The 17,181-nt window shown below is 37.8% G+C and overlaps 2 protein-coding genes across 2 annotated transcripts in view; both read right to left on the reverse strand.

The window, feature by feature from the left end:
* Positions 1 to 4,174, reverse strand: part of plcg1 (phospholipase C, gamma 1) — a 28,244-nt gene extending 24,070 nt beyond the window's left edge. The window contains exons 1-2 of the mRNA XM_042003404.1: positions 3,915 to 4,174; positions 2,320 to 2,607 (exon numbers count right to left, since the gene is read on the reverse strand). Coding sequence (XP_041859338.1) covers positions 2,320 to 2,536 — 217 coding nt within the window. The 5' untranslated portion in view covers positions 2,537 to 2,607; positions 3,915 to 4,174. The remainder of the gene's footprint in view (positions 1 to 2,319; positions 2,608 to 3,914) is intronic.
* A 2,374-nt stretch (positions 4,175 to 6,548) lies between these two features.
* top1 (DNA topoisomerase I) lies at positions 6,549 to 17,045 on the reverse strand. Its single transcript, XM_042004850.1, has 21 exons — positions 16,904 to 17,045; positions 16,558 to 16,582; positions 14,628 to 14,724; positions 13,929 to 14,061; positions 13,509 to 13,564; positions 13,285 to 13,389; positions 13,093 to 13,183; positions 12,904 to 12,986; positions 12,665 to 12,780; positions 12,456 to 12,577; positions 12,223 to 12,345; positions 11,960 to 12,147; positions 10,925 to 11,069; positions 10,671 to 10,814; positions 10,277 to 10,462; positions 9,696 to 9,764; positions 9,417 to 9,531; positions 9,081 to 9,208; positions 8,813 to 8,907; positions 8,406 to 8,555; positions 6,549 to 7,630 (listed from the first exon to the last, which is right to left on the reverse strand). Exons 1-21 carry the CDS (start codon positions 16,934 to 16,936, stop codon positions 7,528 to 7,530), a joined length of 2,307 nt encoding a protein of 768 aa, XP_041860784.1. The 5' UTR covers positions 16,937 to 17,045; the 3' UTR covers positions 6,549 to 7,527.
* Between the last annotated feature and the right edge of the window lie 136 nt (positions 17,046 to 17,181).

A 17,181-nucleotide genomic window follows, 5' to 3' on the forward strand; every position in this document is an offset into this window, starting at 1 on the left:
CTGGGGTGCTGCTACTTTCCACAGTTAGTGGGCTTCATTCTTTTACTGCCAATACTAAAAGCATAAATATGCCCGGCCAGACTGAGTCTGAATGATGACACACTTCCAGCAAAAATCCTGGTATTCTATTTCTGTACATTAATGAACAGTAAAGCAATTTCACCTCTCCAGGAGTATCAAATGGCAGCTATGAGCTCATGATGTATGAAACCCTTCACTGCAGACAAGATGATACTGTGTGAAGAAAAAAAAAAACTAGCTTATCTTTTCCCCTCTTTTTTGTGTGTGCGTGTATGTGTTCTTTTTTGCTGCATCCGGAGCATAGTGCAGCTGTGCACAAGGCATCCTGCAACCCGAGAGAGACGACTTAACGACTCACTGTAGGGCTGTGTGTCCTCAGCTAAACACACTGTAAGCTACAGTAAATTCCTATTCCTGGAACAAAAGAGCAAAAGAACTTCTTTTCATCATTGACCCCGAGTATATTCATTATAAAAACAATATATATAGTATAATCATTATGTGATTTATTCCCCACAAAACAACAGTAACTGTACTCCTAATATTCACACCTGTTTTATAACACTACAAAAGACAAGTATTTGGAAAATAATTTGAAACCTACTTGAAAAAAGTTCAAAAACAATATCCTGAATGTTTAGTAAAAATATGACTACAGAAGATGGGAAAAGTTGAGAAATTAAAAAAAAAATAAAAAATACTTAGTACAAAACTGACGAGTTATTTATTCAGCAAACGACAGCATTGAACATTTGTTTAAAGTGTTTCAGGAAAAATACTCCCTAATGTGAAATTGCTAAACAGTAGTGAATTTCATATTATGTCATACATACTGTCAATAAAAGCTAAAGGTATCAGGGATTCTGGGAGGAAAAAATAAAGTAAGAGAAACCAACATTATATGGTTGTGACCTTCATCCCATCAGCTATGTTAAAAATGAATTAAATGCTGCAGTGGAAATCACTGCACAGGCTCAGGAGAACTTCTAAAAAATGAATGTATGTTCGCACTGACAAGTTAAAACTCTTCCATGCAAAAGGTAACAAGATCTAGAGCCACAGAGGTGAGGTAGAAAACTATGTGACACATGAAGATTATGTTATGGCTCCTGCTATAGAGGACTCTTAAGGTAGAGGATATTGCCCCCTCAGAACACCCCAAGGAAGATACTGTTGTAGATCCTAAGCTGAATCAGTTGAAGCCACTAGATTCAGTCCAAGGTGTGTTCAAAGGCAGAGCTCAAGGAGCCAACTGTTTTCACACAGCAGTCATACAATATTGCTGCAAAAAAGATGCCCAAGTAACACATACAGACCAGCGAAAGTTTACCACAAACTCTGATTACAATCTGAACACCATGCATAAGTTTTAGAATATGTACTTTTCAGAAACAATCTTGCTTTTTTCAGCAAAACAGCACCAAGATGTATTCTGCACACAGTACAACACAAACCCTTATTAAAAATGTCTTAAAAATGTTAAACCAGTCGTTAGTTCAGACCTGTCATACAATGAAAACATCTGATGAATTATGAAATTACAAATACAACAAAAAGGTATCGGATGATATGTTCTGGAAATGTCACACTTTCCATATGACAGCAATTGGTCTCCTTGGATCCAAAAGGCTGACAGTTTTGTAAAAGAGCTGATGCAACATGGTGTTAAACATGCCCTAGATTTAACTTTTTTTTATGTGCTGCTGACATCACTTTTAGAAAGCACAGAAATAAAGCATTTTTTAGTTTCAACATTTTGAAGATGTTTGCAGGTCATGTTACACACCACATGAACATTTTTTTAAAAGAGGGTTGTTCAAAACAACTACAAAGGGATATTCTAACAGACAAACAAGTAGAATATTTAGAGGTAAAATCATTGTGTAGCTTTGTTATTTGAAAAGGCTTCATAACATTAAGTTACTTTAACCTGTCTTGTCATTAAAGTAACTTAGCAATTTTTCTTGCTTGTAAAACCTATTTATGTTCATATCATCACCATTCATGTATATGCTTTGTAAAAATGTGTCAATTCTGTGATTCCCTTGTAATGTGCAATTTCTAAGATTAAAACAATATTTATTCAAGAGCTTAGCCATTGTTTTGTGAGCCCTCACAAGTTGTCATGTTTCTGTATGCCATCTAACCAGTTGTGGCACATTTATATTATACATTCCAACTGAAAACTCTAATAGACATCATTTCCCATGTATGTATGTGTGTGTGTGTGTGTGTGTGTGTGTGTGTGTGTGTGTGTGTGTGTGTGCGTGTGCGTGTGCATGCTTGCACTCTACTCACTCTCTCCTTCTATTTTATCTGTGCCCCGAGTCCAGATAATAGTCCTGGTCTCTAGCTTTACTTGAAAAGTCCTTCTCTCGGGCCGCTGGGATTTCTTAGAATAAAACAGAGTCAGTACTGTACCCAGCTCCAGGTCCCGGTACAGGTTGTTCATTTCTGTGTCGTTAACCATCCACAGAACAGGTCCATTGGAAAAGAAGCCAGAGGTCCCAGCCATGTTCACTTCCCCTGTTTGTTATCCGTTTCCTTTTAGAACAATCTGCTTAGTCCAGGCCTAGACGGGGTTACCTACAAGAGGAGGAGGAGAGGGGGGAGGGGTCCATGAAACAACAATTCCCTTAAGACTCCTAGTTACTCAGTGTTGTATACACATTACACCCCTACAAATAGACATTATTATCTAAAGACACATGCTTTAAATATTACTGGAGACTGTAAAATGCAGATAGTGGTGATGTTTATAAGCCAGGTTTCAAATGGAAAAATATAACTGCTTATTATCCAAAACTACTACCGTTTTCATAATAGATCATGTTAAAAATACTTTTGAACATCTAAAATATATTAAAAGAGAAGCGTTTTTTTTTTATAAAAGCCTGAAAATTTTCAAAATGGCCTTTAACCAAAATTTTGTGAACATTCATGTTATCATTTCTTCTGAAACAACAGAACTCACTACCTCACACCCATCGAGATAAAAAATAAATAAATAAACCATGTAATATTTCATATCGCTAATTTTATATGCTTATTGTATACGCACTCAAATTTGTAATTATTTTATTACTTATTGTTTTGCGCATGATGGTACAGTATGAAACATAATAATGGGCTATACTGTTATGACATTAAATGTACCAGTTACTGTTTCAGTACACTATGTGCTACTACAACAACATATACCTACTATATATCTATATTGAAATTAATACATTAATTTTAAAAGTGTACATAATAATGATAAAATAAGCTAAACATGCTAACAAACAAGGCACGGAGGACTTTTCATACTGTATTAGATTTTTTTTTTCATCTATTTTTTTAAATAAGTAAGGTCAATCTCTGCGCAAAGTACATCGGGAAAAGTATGGTGATTTATCATTTACAGTGGTGTAAATAAGTGACAGCTACAACCTAAATCCGTCTGGATAGAAGAAATCGTTTTGATTACGGTTATCACAGCGCATAACTTTTTATTCAACATCAGTTTACCTTTAATCTAGCAACATTGAGATTTAATCTGATTTAAACTAACCGTAAAACGACCAACAGGCCTGTAACCTGCTGCTGGAGAACAAAGTTTTCTCAGCATAAACCTTTCTTTCTTTCTTTTTTTCTTTTTAATGGAATATAACTGGTGGTACATGGCAGCAAAGTGTGATACCAGAGGAACATGGTCTGGCTATTTTCACAGCATGGAAACGGGGCTGGTTTGTGCTAGCATTTGGCCGGGCCGAAAGAAGAATATGGCTGGATTTACCCGTGAAAAAGAACAGGTAGCAGTAGCTACCTTTCCTTCTCTGCCTGTATGTGTGTGGGGAAATTAAGAGGAAAAACAACACGTCGCAGAAGCTGCTGTGCTGTTAACTACCTACCGCTACAATCTCGGCCCGACCGCACATCTCCAACTGCTACTCCTCTCTCCTCTCGCGCTCCCGTCGTCTCTCCTACTTCTTTTCCCCCCTTATCCCGGTTTTCCGTGATTTAAATCATTGTCAGGCCCTCGCGAGGCGCTGCGGTCCCGACGATAATAGTCCTAGTAGTTTCCTCCTCTCCCCTCCAGCCGTCCATAGAGATAGGTAGGCAGACAGCAAGAGCCGTGGCAAGACTACGCAAGTTTGTCTGCTCCCAGACCCAACCAGCACAGGCCCTCCCCCTCCCCCAAGCCTACCAGCGTCATCCGAGCCGGAGTCAAAAACCAAACTTCCGCTACAGCTTTTCACAATAGAAGAAATACAGAGGAAAAGTTTCCAATATAGATTCTTAATCTATTTCTGGTTTTTTTTTTTTTATAACATTTTGTTTCTCAATGTATCTTGCCCACATTTTGAATCACTTTTCGTATAATTTCTGTGATTTTTGTTGCATTTTCTTCATTATGTTTCTCAGTTTTTACCTCAGTGTGGTCATTCTGGGGGGGATTTATTTATTTATTTATTTATTTAATAGTTTGTTTATTTGTTTTCTTGCACCTCTGCTCATTTTGTATCACAGTTCAATTGTTATTATGGTTGTTTTGCATCTCTTTAAGGTTATAATTCCTAACTTTATGGTAATTTTGCATCTCTTTATAATTAAATTATGTTTTAAGTTATACAACCCCAATTCCAAAATGTAAGAATTCAGTGTAAAATGTAAATAAAATCAGATCTTTTGTAAGGCAAGGCAGTTTATTTGTATAGCACATTTCGTGTACAGGACAATTCAAAGTGCTTTACATAAAACAAAAGCATTACCGATATTAAGAACATTAACATTGACAACATATCATGTTGAAACTGAGACATTTTACCATGTCATACTCATTTTTAATTTGATGGCAATAGGGTGATGTTTGCCGTTGTGTAGCATCGACTCTTAACAAATGTCTGTAAATGTCTGAGAAATGAGGTGATTGTTGCAGTTGCAGGAGTTTGTTGAAGGCAGGCATGTGAAACACCAGACTCTTCTCCTGCAAAGTCATGCTGTTGTAATGGACGGAGTGTGTGGTTTGGTATTGTTTCATTGAAATATGCAAGGTCTTTGCTGTAAGAAATGTTGTCTGGATGGTAATATGTTGAGTCTATGTAATTTTCAGCAGTAATAATGCCTTCACAGATGTGTAAGCTGTCCACACTATATGTACTAATGTAACCATACTCTTTAGAGATTACTCCTGATTCCCTAAATCTTTTTATGATATTATATACTGTACATTGTGGTATTTTCAAAGTCTTCACAATTTTATGTTGGGAAACATGTTTCTGCATTTGTTTAATAACTTTTAAACGTTGTTTATCACAAATTGGTCAAGTTCTCGTCTTCATTACATCTGAATGGCTCTACCTCTCTGGAAAGCTTCTTTTATACCCAGTCATTTTCCTGGCCTGTTTCTTTTTAACCTAATTATTTGTCAAATGCTCCTCTGTTTTTTGTTGTGGTTTCTTTTTTCAAATATTTGTCCAGCCTTTTAAAAATGCATTGCTGCCGTCAAATTCAAAATGAGTTAATATTTCCATGAAGTGGTAAAATATCTCAGTTTCAGCATCTCAGCTGTCATGTATGGTGTATTGGGAATGAAATATGAGATAATGAGGTTGACATATCATTGCATTTTTGTTTTTATTTACATTTTCAGTGTCCCAATTTGTTTGGAATTGTCTTCTTCTTGTTTTTATTAAATTTTTGTTATGTGTCACATTTTTATACTTTGGAACTTCTTCATAGCTATTCACTGTCTTTTTAATCATTCATTGTCATTGTGACTGTTCTGTCTTTTTTAACCTTTCACCTCCTTTCATTTACACCTCTTTATTTGTATTTTCTGAAGATAATTTGTTTAGAGTCTCTTTCTGAGCTATAACATATTAAATAAGGAGATGCACAACTCCTTGGGTCCCTATGTCAACTCGACATAGTTCTCTTCAGTAATCATTCCATGCATCTTATCATAATACTGTAAAGTGACTTGATAGTTATTTGATGTTTGTCGACTACTAACTCTAGTCCTAAAACTGGGACCTTGAAATGTTCACATTCAGACATTATTCTTGGATCAAGTTTTTCCAAGTCTGACATTAACATCTGGACAATTTAAGATTGTGCACTTATTTTGGAGAAATTGACTATACTTCCTGCTGCTTATTGTCAGCTTTATGTCACTCACCCTCCAACGGGAGCGCCTACTGTCGGCCTCTGAAAGATGAAGACCTTTTTCTTTAACCTGACCACAACTTGAGTAACATGTAATTTTATTATTCACCCAAACTTCACTAACACTGTAGCTTCACAATGAAAATAAGCAGGGATAAATATATGCGAGAATTAAGAATAATACTGGTGATGATGATTGTTGGACCCTGACCCCTGATTGTAGCTGATTAACTCTCTTTGTTCACTCAGCGTATAATTGTTTACTCCTACTTCCATTTAACAAGAAGACAAACAGAACAAGGTTGATGTTTTATTCTTAAACATCAAAGCTCAAAACAGCAAACTTTCAACTCAGGATAAGATCGTGTCATAAATGATCCAATAGCAAGAAATTTTAATGACAAAAGTTTGAATATCCATTCACATTAGGAAATTTTTCAAAGACAGTTTCGGCTTTATTGTTGCAATACAAAAACAACACACTACAAGGATACATGATGTGATCTTTTTGGCAAAATCCACACTCCCTTGTCTGAGGGAACAGTTTCTCTTAGCTCTGGCACATTAAACATATGCTTCTGTTATTACAAGTAACTGCGATCAGTTTTATGCCCTGTTCATTGTAACTGAGGAAACAGACACAGAGGAGCTTGCATAAAAGCAAAAAAGAGCTATTTGTTGACAATGCTTACAGCACACTAAAAAAGGTAAAAACAACTGAGTTACAGTGACTGAAAAAAATGACAAAAATATATACATCCCTGAAATAAACAACAAACTTAAACTGTGTGGATAAAAGACGACATTCTCTGTGTTAATATGTACGGGCGTAGTGCTAGGGTTTAATTCTTCACCTTTTCCTCATTCTGTCAGGCTCATTTAATTGTACCCAGTCTTTCACTCTGAAACTACACTGATTACAATCCATTTTAATCTCTTTCACGTTATTTCTCGCAGTCTCCCACACAAACAATTCATTATTCTACGAGAATATAGATCTCAATAAATTTGAGGGCTTAAAACTTTCAGAACATTTCATCTGACACAGCTTAATACCAATGCATTAATAGTTTCTGGATTATGGTCAGATGGCTGCAGCTACATACACACTATTATAAAGTTTTTAAAAGAAATGCCTTTTTGGCAGCTTGGTGAACTGTTTGAAGATTTTTTTTCCTATACACAACCAATCAGTATTTACAGCAGAATAATTAACCTGTGATCACAGCTTCAGCATAGTCTTAGCATCCTCCGTCACTGGCCTGCAGTTACCACACAGTGGAATAATTTGACATCAACAAGAAACCATCCTTACAATCAAAGGCCTGGGTATAAAAGTTAAAACACTAAATGTGATTAAAACTCATAATCCTTCTCTGCCATGTCAATCGCCCAGGCAAACTTCTCTCTCTGGGTTTTATTGTAGATCTTCTCAATGGGAATGTCCCACTTCTTACACCTGGACAGGAGATAAAATAGAGAAGTTCAGGGGAGAAACAAAACACTCATGTTTATTTGACTTTTTACTTTTTGCATAACTCATCCTTATTTAAAAATGTTTCATTTAATGAGAGCAGATGGCAGCTTGCAGGAATGCACAGTGTTTATCTAAGAGCGTGACCACTGAACTGGCTGGCAGTTAGTGCTCCTGTGTCTTCATCTCTTTTGCCCATCTTCTCACGCATACTATGCCTCGTTCCCATGCACCAACCTACTTGAGGGATCCCCATTCTTTATGCCCAACAACTGGCCCAGCACATGGAGCGTTCCTGTTTCCATTGTGCTTGAGGACGAGGTTCTCATAATCAGCTGTGGAACATCAGTTAGTGAGGGCTGCTGCCTTTCTCTGTGGCATGGCCCTGCATTCAGCCACAGACAGCTCTTCACTGACTTCCATCATTGAACAAGTGCTGTTTGGGGACGCTCCCTAGCTTTCAGAAACAAACCCCATTGTTCCTCGCACTCACACGCTTTTCTTCCTCTTATTTTCCTTCTGCAGCCGTTAGCTTTTTTGCTTCTGCTGCTCCTTTTCCTACAATGCAAGACCATTTCCTGCCTTTCTGTCACCAAGGTAGATATGCACTCCGCACACCCTGCCACGCAGAGACAGCCAGCAACAAGTGGTTTACTTACATAATGTTACAACATTTTAAATCACAATTAACAACGGTCATTAGATTATAATAAACAGTCACCAAACACATTAAATAATATGTGCAATGCAACATAAATACCAAGCAACAGAGATGCGCGGATCCAAGTAGTTAAGCTTGGAAGTGCCAAGAGCAATCTGCTTGTTCTCCTCTCTGTCTGTGGCTTGAACCTGGAGCTTCATCAGCTGCTCTTCTATCCTCTGTACCCCTTTACGTTTGATCTCCACAGTCCTGCAGGTGAAAAGGAGAAACAAAACCAGAGAGAAAGAGGAATTAATATACAAAGTAAAAAAAGGTACAAAGAAACTCAAAGACAGATGGATTGAGGCAGGGAGAGATGACAAGGGATACTTTCATCTTATACTTATATTATAAACACTATTAATGCTTTGTTGAAGAGAAACAATTTAGTTTCCTTCCACCCCAACAGAGACGGTTAAGGAAGAAAGGAAAAATCAAACACTTGGATGGTGCTCGGGTGTTCTTACTTTTTGCTCTTTTCATCACGGGAAGCTTTGTGATCAGCCTTGGCAGCTTTCAGCTGCTTCCTGGCTTCAGATAGTTGGTTTTGTTTATCGTCGATCTGCAATCACAATAAACACATGCTAAGTAAAGAAAATAGTCCAGATGGCATAGAAAGGGAATATCTTCTTCTTTCACAATGACAGAGTAAATGTCCACAAATAAATAAATAAAAGTTCAAACTTAATATTTTGTGAAAACAAAACCAAAGGAAACTGTAGGATAATTGTTAACCTTGGTCTGAAGAGTCTGCATGGATTTCTCAAATGTTTTTGGTGGAGCTCTCTGGTGGTTACAAAGAATGGCCACTGCCCGGTTGGCTCGGTTGTATGACAAGATCTTAGCTGGGATGCTGTCGTCAGCTGTTGACCCGACAACACAGCAAGGTAAGAGAGGAAGTTTCAGACATCTGCTGTTTCAAACCAGACTCTGATACTGCAGAAACTAAGTATTTAAACATGCAATAACATTTATCATATGTAAGTATGTGCATATTAGTATGTGCACATAGATTATATATAAGATCAGAATATATTAATCCATTGTAAATGCTTCATTGCTAATGCTTACGGCAGGTAAGTTCCTTGAGCTGCTGTTGCAGGGTGATTGAGGCATTGTAGGTACGAAAAACCTTGGCTGTCAGTCCATCCATCAGTTCCTGTAAGTGCTTATTGAGAATGGAGGTCTGCAGGGAATACAAAAGAAAGAGAGACTATGGTTACAGATGGGCAGAACAGATGAGTTACAAAGACTTTTCCAAAAATGCTACAAATTTAACTGAAGACTGTTCACATTTCAGCTTTCAAAAGTGAAGCCCTGGAGGTAGATTTAAGAGTAAGAGTTTCTTACGTTCAGTCTGTCGAACAGATCGTCTTCAGATTGCTTGTTTTCCAGAAATAACTGGAGATTTTTAAAGACCTGGGGAGATATAAACAACAATCAGTGGTAATGAAACAATTTCCAGTTTACTCGTGTTCATAGATGCACCATCCCATTCCTACCAGAAGGATGTGTCATTTACTTCTGTTCATAATGGTTCATTGGTTTCCGGTTGATCTACTTTTTGTTAGTACTGTTACATCTAAAGTGGTAAAGCATGGAGTAAATGTTGTACTAAAGGAATTGTAATTGAAAACAGAACTTTCCATGCGTGTATATATATGCATAAGTGTGCGCATGTGGTTGAGTACACTGCAGTAATAGCAGAAAACAAACCATCCTCTGAGGCACAACTGATGGAAAGCATTCTGTATCTGATCACCTGACAGTGCAAACATCCTCCACAGAGTATAAACCTCTTATCTCATTAACACTGAACACTCTCAACAGCACCCTAATCACGGCAGAAATCCCAGTTTTACTATATAATATATCTGCCTCTCATCTCCCTTCATTGGCATGTTCCTGTCTTCTTAAATACTCTTTCTTACCCTTTTCTCCACTGGGATCTTGTTGTAGTAGCGGATGGAGTCTTTTCCCAAGAAGTCAAACTCCACCACATACTCTTGGTCATCCATCTTGGGGTACAGTTTGATGTGCTCCACCCGCAATGAGCAGCAGCCAACAGTGTCCGCAGTCTCACCTTCCTCCTTTTCATTACCCGCCCTCAGTGCCAGCTACAAGGGAAACACCACACATCATTTTCTTCATTACAAAGGATCTTATTCTATGAACTTAGTTTACAAGTTTGTCATTAATGTGTGGAGGGAGAGTAACTGTAAAATTCAGCAGTTCATTTTACATTAACCTGATGATGAACACCGGCTGCAATATCAGTCATTATAAGTGGATGTTTTTAAGGATTTTCCCACTTGTTATACACACCTTGTCTATAAAATACAGGGCCACAGCTCTCTGTCTGATCCGCATCTCTTTTGACTTCCAGTCATCTCTATACTGAGCTCGGATGCGATCTACACACTTCTTCAAACGCCGGGCAGTTTCATATTTCTGCCAGTCCTTCTCCCCCTGCACAATCATACACAAGCAGAATTAATCTATTTTTTCCCCTCAAGGAAGCACTGATAAAGTAAGCTACCGAAGGTTGCTGCAGCCTGGAGATATACGTAGACAGGTACCTTGATCCTTGAACTAGGATTTAACATAATGTACTTGATGGAGCCCTGGATGTTCTCTGTCCATGATGCTAACCAGGTCACCTTGTTGTCATGGCGAACCTCCTTCCATTTCGTACCTGGTGGAGGTTTAGGGTGCTTGGAGTCCCTGAGGGAAAAGAAGCAGATTTACTAAAAAACAGCTGTAAAACATGTCGACATGTTTACCCTTGTGTCTTTGAAGCACAGAGGAGTATTTCTTTGGGTGTGCAGATGTCTGACTCCATTGAGGTTACTACTACACTTACCAGCCAGATGTTACATTTTCCTCCTAATGGACCAGGATTTACCTCATGCTGGAAACACTGCAACATTGAGACAATACTGTAGAGAGCATGTCCAGTATGTGGGGATCAACACGTCCTCCCTGGGTTGTGTAATTGTTTGGGCAGATACAACATACTCTGACAGGAAGACTACCTTTGACACAGTGCCAGTGGTTTGTGTGTGCATGTGTGTGTTTAAGTGATAGATCTGCTATGCTCTACATGCCACAGACACTATTTTCCTTCTGTCTCTTTGATGGCAACCGACTGCTGCAAATTAGCCATCTCTCTCTCTACCTCTCTTTCTTTCACATGCATCCCTCAGGCATGGGATGAAAGAGATAAAAAGAACATTATTCTCACTGTCTATAAATAACTCCAGCAATCACAACAGTTAGAAGATAGAAGAGCAGATAAAGAGAGTAGGGGTTGAAAACAGAGACAGTGGTGGAGTCATTGAATGGGAGTGATGTTCCTAAATGTCACCTCCTGACAAACTGAAGGCTTCCCCACACGCTCACTCTCCTATTAGCCTTAATTAATAACTCCCAACAATGTCACCATTTCATTTGCTATAACTGTACCTACAGTAGGCTGACAGCGCCACCTTGTGGTACAACTCAGAATTAGACACAGTCACAAGATTAGAGTTCTTCCTACGTAGCAAAAAGTCAAGTGAAATAAGGATTTGTGGAAGTTATAGTGGTGATAATGGTGGTAAAAGATTCCCTACTTGCTACAGTTGATAATGATGTCTTGAGGTCTGATGCGTCGTTTCAGCATTCCCATTTTTGGATGATCACCTCTGCCTCTGAAAAGGCCCGGCGGCTCAATGCGGAAGTTTCCGATCCTCTCCTTGTGGTTGTCCATGATACAGAAACCATACTCCTGGAGGAGCCGCTCGTTTTCCTCTTTGATTTTCTACAAAGTGTGTGAAAATAAAAATGAGCCAAAGTTCTGAAGGCTGCTAGAGTTTCTGAGTGAATAAATACCTACCTGTTTCTCCTCCTTTGACATTTGTTTGCGAGCCTCTGATTGGGCCTTGAAGTATTCGTTCATTTTACTAAAGTTACACTTGTTCAGGTCAGTAATGACTGACTTCTCCTCTGATGTCATTTCCTACAATATAATAGACGGCATATAAAGCATTACAGTGTAAATAGTACTTGGAATTTCACACAGTTTTAGCTCATGATGTTAGAATACATTTTATATCTTATTCTCCTCACCTTTTTCCAGTCCTTAAAGAAATTCTTCCTAAAGATATCTTTAGTGGTGTACTCATGATCTAACATCTTGGCAAAAAATGTTGCTACCTCCTCAGCAGGAGCACTTAGTTTCATAGGCTTACCTAAAAAATACAGAAAATAACATTGCAATCTTGACCTAAAGAATAAAAAAATATGCATTAAACCTTCTTTTTCAGGGACAAACTCACCATCATAGTAAAATTTGACTTTGCTAGGCAAAGGCTCATATGGAGGAGCAAACACTGGACCCTTATGTTCAAGAAAGCGCCACTTTGAGCCGTCAGTATATCGCTCCTCCTCCCACCTAATAGCCACAAACAAGAACAAAACACAACCCATCAGAGAAAAAAAAATATATCTACTTCTCATTACAAATCATTTAATCATTTCTCAAAAAATGAACAATTTGAACCAATGATGATGTTACCATTTCCACTTCTCTTCTTCTTTTTTGGCTTTCTTCCCCTCAGCTGCTTTTTTGGCTTTTGTCTTCTTTTTGTATTTGACATCCTATAATGCAACGAAAACACAAAAATAAACTAATAAACAAAGTCAAGTCCAGCTTGGAAAATGCAGCAATGTAGTTACCACAACAACGAACTAAAGCTGAATGTACCTCATCTTCTTCATCCTCTTCATACTCATGTTTCCTCTTTTTAGCCTTTTTGTCATGCTCCACCTTGACTTTTTTGGGTTTGTATTCAAATCTGTAAACATTTAACCTGTAAAGTTACTGAAACCATAATTACAAACAACCTAACCTTATCTGTGACTGCTGGGATTTTGGTTACTTTTGAATGACACATACTCTTCGTCATCATACTCTCGTTTAGAGGTCTTGCTGTGCTGGGGAGACGGATAGAAGCAGTTGTCTTCTTCAGGCTCACTCTTAATTGCAGCAGGACTTGTCTCTCTGAGTCACACAGACATTGAACTGCATATTAGTAAAGCAACAGAACATTAATAACATCATATGTCAGAGTGATGCTGCTCGACACCTTTATTTTTCTTATTAGTTGCAAAGGTGTTTACCTTACATATCCATTTTCCTTATCCTTTTTAGGCTTGTCTGAATGGAATGATTGAATCTGTAATAAACAGGGAATATGTCATGACATAAAAATGTATTTCAACTGCTTTCTATCAACTGTCCTCTGTCTCTGTGTTGGCTCTATGATGGACTGGTGACCTGTCCAGGATGTACCCTGCCTCTAGCATCCCCCGCAACCAACCGGAATCGGATAAAACAAGTATGGAAAATAAATGGATGGAACTGCTTTCACATCTTTAAACTAAATAAATCTTAGCTTTCAGTCAGAGTTATTATGTTTTGTTTCCTAATAAGGTAAAGCTCTAAAAGTTATTGTAATCAAGCTGCAAAAACAAGATTCATTTTACTTCCAAGAGATTAAGAGTTTTGCAAAAAATCACACTGACATCCGATGAACAAACCTTGTTCTCTCTCCTCTTCTCCTTGTCTTTCTCCTTGTGTTTTTCTTTGTGTTTGTCTGAGCTGCCGTTGCTGTGCTTCAGCTTCTCTTTGTCTTTGTCTCTGTGTTTCTTCTCAGAGTACTCCTTATGTTCGCTGGAGCGCAGAGACCACAGAGGTCAGGGATCAAGTGCAAGAGGTCAGACGCAGTGCACAGACAAAGGATGTCATTAACAAAAGAACCAAGCATCAGCAACATCCACTTTATCACTTTTAACATACAGTATTGTCCAAACAGGCTGTACTAATGACCAAAGTTATGGATATGCAGTTATACTGCAGCCCACAACTATTTCTAATTCCTACTGGACAAAAGGAAAATAGCAAAAGCTCTACGAGGGTTCAAATTACCACTTCTCCACAGATATATATGAGTGGATTTGGTGTTATTTAGATGCATATTTACCAATTTCACACAGTAGTTTAGCTAGTTTCCATCTAATCACAATTTTCCCAAGCAAAATCTTTATACAAATTCATGAGCTTTGCGCTTATCCTTCTCTTTTAACGTTGTTATACAACAGCTGAAGGCACCAGTCAAGCACTACAAGGATACATAAAAGTTAAATGCTTAACTGGTCATGTAGGCAACTTTAGTAAATCAACATTGATTCAAGCAATATCCCATATGCTTCAGCTATGGACAAAAACATAAATTGTACCTGATGCTGTGCTTGAATTTCTCTCGTTCCTTGTCTTTTTTGTGATCTTTGTGTCTGTGTTCCTTGTCTTTGTGCTTGTCTTTATATTTGTGAGTGTCTGTAATAAAATGAAGAGATTAATTTGTGTAAGAGCACTGACAAAAAGTTCCCTTGTAGGACCGCATTTTATTTGGATGAGAACTCGGGATATAAAATCACTTTATTTATTTATTCTTTCCTAAATATGTGGCTCATAATTCAAAATCAAAGCACCAGTGTGCTTTTGAACTTTTTTTTAACATAATAAAAGAAAATTGTAAACTTTGCAAAGATGCATTGTTGAAGATGAATATCGATGAGCACACACACTTAAGACAAGTAACAGATGAGGCACACAGATAACATGAAGACATTTCCTTCCAAATAGAAAAAAGAGCAGAAAAAAAAGATAAAACAGCTTAAAAAATATAATAATAAAAAATTGTGCCATGCCAACCAAATATAATAATCACCTGAGGTAAAGCCCATCTATGGAGCTTTGTTACTGGATCATTACATCTGACAAATCAATGTCAGATGTAATTATACAGAATTTTATTCTTATTAATATTAAAAGTGGAGCTAGAGCTAACTTTTCATTTTGGGGAATATAAGAGTACAGTGTATTTAAGCAGCTTGTCTTATCTTTTAAGAATACTTATCTGCCATGAAAATAACTGCTACATAGGCCAAATTAATTAGGTGGAGTGGAACATAAAATATTTCCTCTCAGTAGTTTGCTAAAGTGGAAGAACTTCTATTTTATCGAGAAGGAAAAGCAACTCAGATGCATCTTTTTAATGTTAAACACAAAACATGTAGCATGGCTGAGTGCAGGATTATTGGAAGCTGTACTGTGAAGGGTTCACTTCACAGTGTAGCTAACCAGCCAAACACCATGAGTTTAATTTACCATGAATTTAATGTATCCTATATCATAGCCTCAAATTATTACTTTGACATCCTTACCTTGCAATAATATTACAAGGTAGTGTCATCCTTATGTACAGCTGTTTGAACTTTACACAAGGATTTTTTTTTTTTTTTAAGAAAAACAAGTTGTATTCACTTATACTGCCCCTGAAATGCATCCTAAAATGTTTCCAGCCAAGGGAAATCTCTCCCGAGGTAAACCACTTGTTCATCACTTTTAGACTGTTTTCATGTAACGCTATTATCTGCTATTTTAATGCAGAACATCCCAAATATAGACCAAAATCAGTACCCACTTAGTGCTCTGCCTTTCCTCAAATTAAGCAGCAAATCATGCCAACTGGAGAAAAGGTGTTCTCAACTTTCTAAGTTTCATGGACGCTCTTGTGGAGGCTGTAATAATAAAAAATAACAGCACATGCGCTCAATAATGTAGTGCAACTTTCCTTAGTGTGGTGTAAAGTTTTAAACTTCATGTGCATTCCCAGATTGCAGTGCATATTTTTGTCATTAAACAGAGGTGGAGACAAGAGTCCAGCTGGTGTTAAGATACGGGTACGAAGAGGCGATAAGCACCCAGCTCGAGCCTCCATATCACGGCGGACAGTTGGCTTACTGAGCGGCGCCCTGGATGCTACACAGAAAAAGAAAATGGCGCAGAGACTAAGTCCTCAGCCCCAATTCGGCCACTTTCGGCTCCAAAATTCTTTGTAATTGCACGTTCATATTATAAAATTAAAACATGCAAAATTAAGTCGAAGCCAGGCTCTTTCAGAATATCCCATTAACTGTAAAAACAGAGGGTGATAAGTGTGGATTTCAGACCCTCTTTTTGAACAATAGCCGCAAGAGAGTGGAGGAGAAGGGACTTAGTCTCTGGGACGCCATTTCTGTCCTTTAAAAACTAACAGTAGACAGGTAGACACGATTACGGTTAAAATCAGTAAATATAGGTAAATATTATTTTTAAAGGACCTACCGCTTCCTTTAGATCCACAGTTGACCTGAAAATTATAAGAAAAAATGTTTTTAATATTTCAATTTTTTAAATGCCGGTAGCTGGAGTGTTCAAGTTTCAATTGACATACAACTGCACCCTACAAAGACGATATTTGCCAAAAATTAAAATAAATAAAAAAATAAATAAATAAAACAACACGCCACATAATTAGAGTTCCTCCTGCAGCTACAAACAGCGTAACTTCCAATGTTACCTGATGTTTCTTCAGTTATTTCTTATCATAAAGGTTATTACTCCTGTTATGTCAGTTGTTGCGGATTAATATAAACTATCATAAAAACAATGGCTATTGGCTAAGAGCTACCTGAGAGTCTCCGCGTCCATGATCTCCACTCATGGCCAGGTAGTTTCTGTTTGTAAATCGGGGAAAGTTATCAATAGAAGACTGATTCAGGATGCGATTGCACAGGATGCGAGGTTCAGGGAACCCTCACTGACAGCCTGGAATGGAGTCCTAACGTTTACAGACTGCGCATGCTCCGCCAGGGAACGCTGTGCGTAGTTCCCATATGAACCAGCATCAAAATACTATTTGAGGTCTATCTGTCCTTTGCAATTAAACTAGCTGCTTTTGTACATGAT

This window comes from Melanotaenia boesemani, chromosome 13 (genome assembly GCF_017639745.1).
Source record: "Melanotaenia boesemani isolate fMelBoe1 chromosome 13, fMelBoe1.pri, whole genome shotgun sequence".
NCBI lineage: Eukaryota > Metazoa > Chordata > Actinopteri > Atheriniformes > Melanotaeniidae > Melanotaenia > Melanotaenia boesemani.

Excerpts from the sequence above, each read along its gene's own strand:
- top1 (XM_042004850.1), bottom strand. The coding sequence starts at position 16,936 with ATGAGTGGAGATCATGGACGCGGAGACTCTCAG. Across the intron at positions 12,578-12,664 it reads AGTCAAATTTTACTATGATG|GTAAGCCTATGAAACTAAGT; the intron begins GTGAGTTTGTCC and ends TGTATTTTTTAG. Across the intron at positions 10,463-10,670 it reads CCCTGTATTTTATAGACAAG|CTGGCACTGAGGGCGGGTAA; the intron begins GTGTGTATAACA and ends TTTCCCTTGTAG.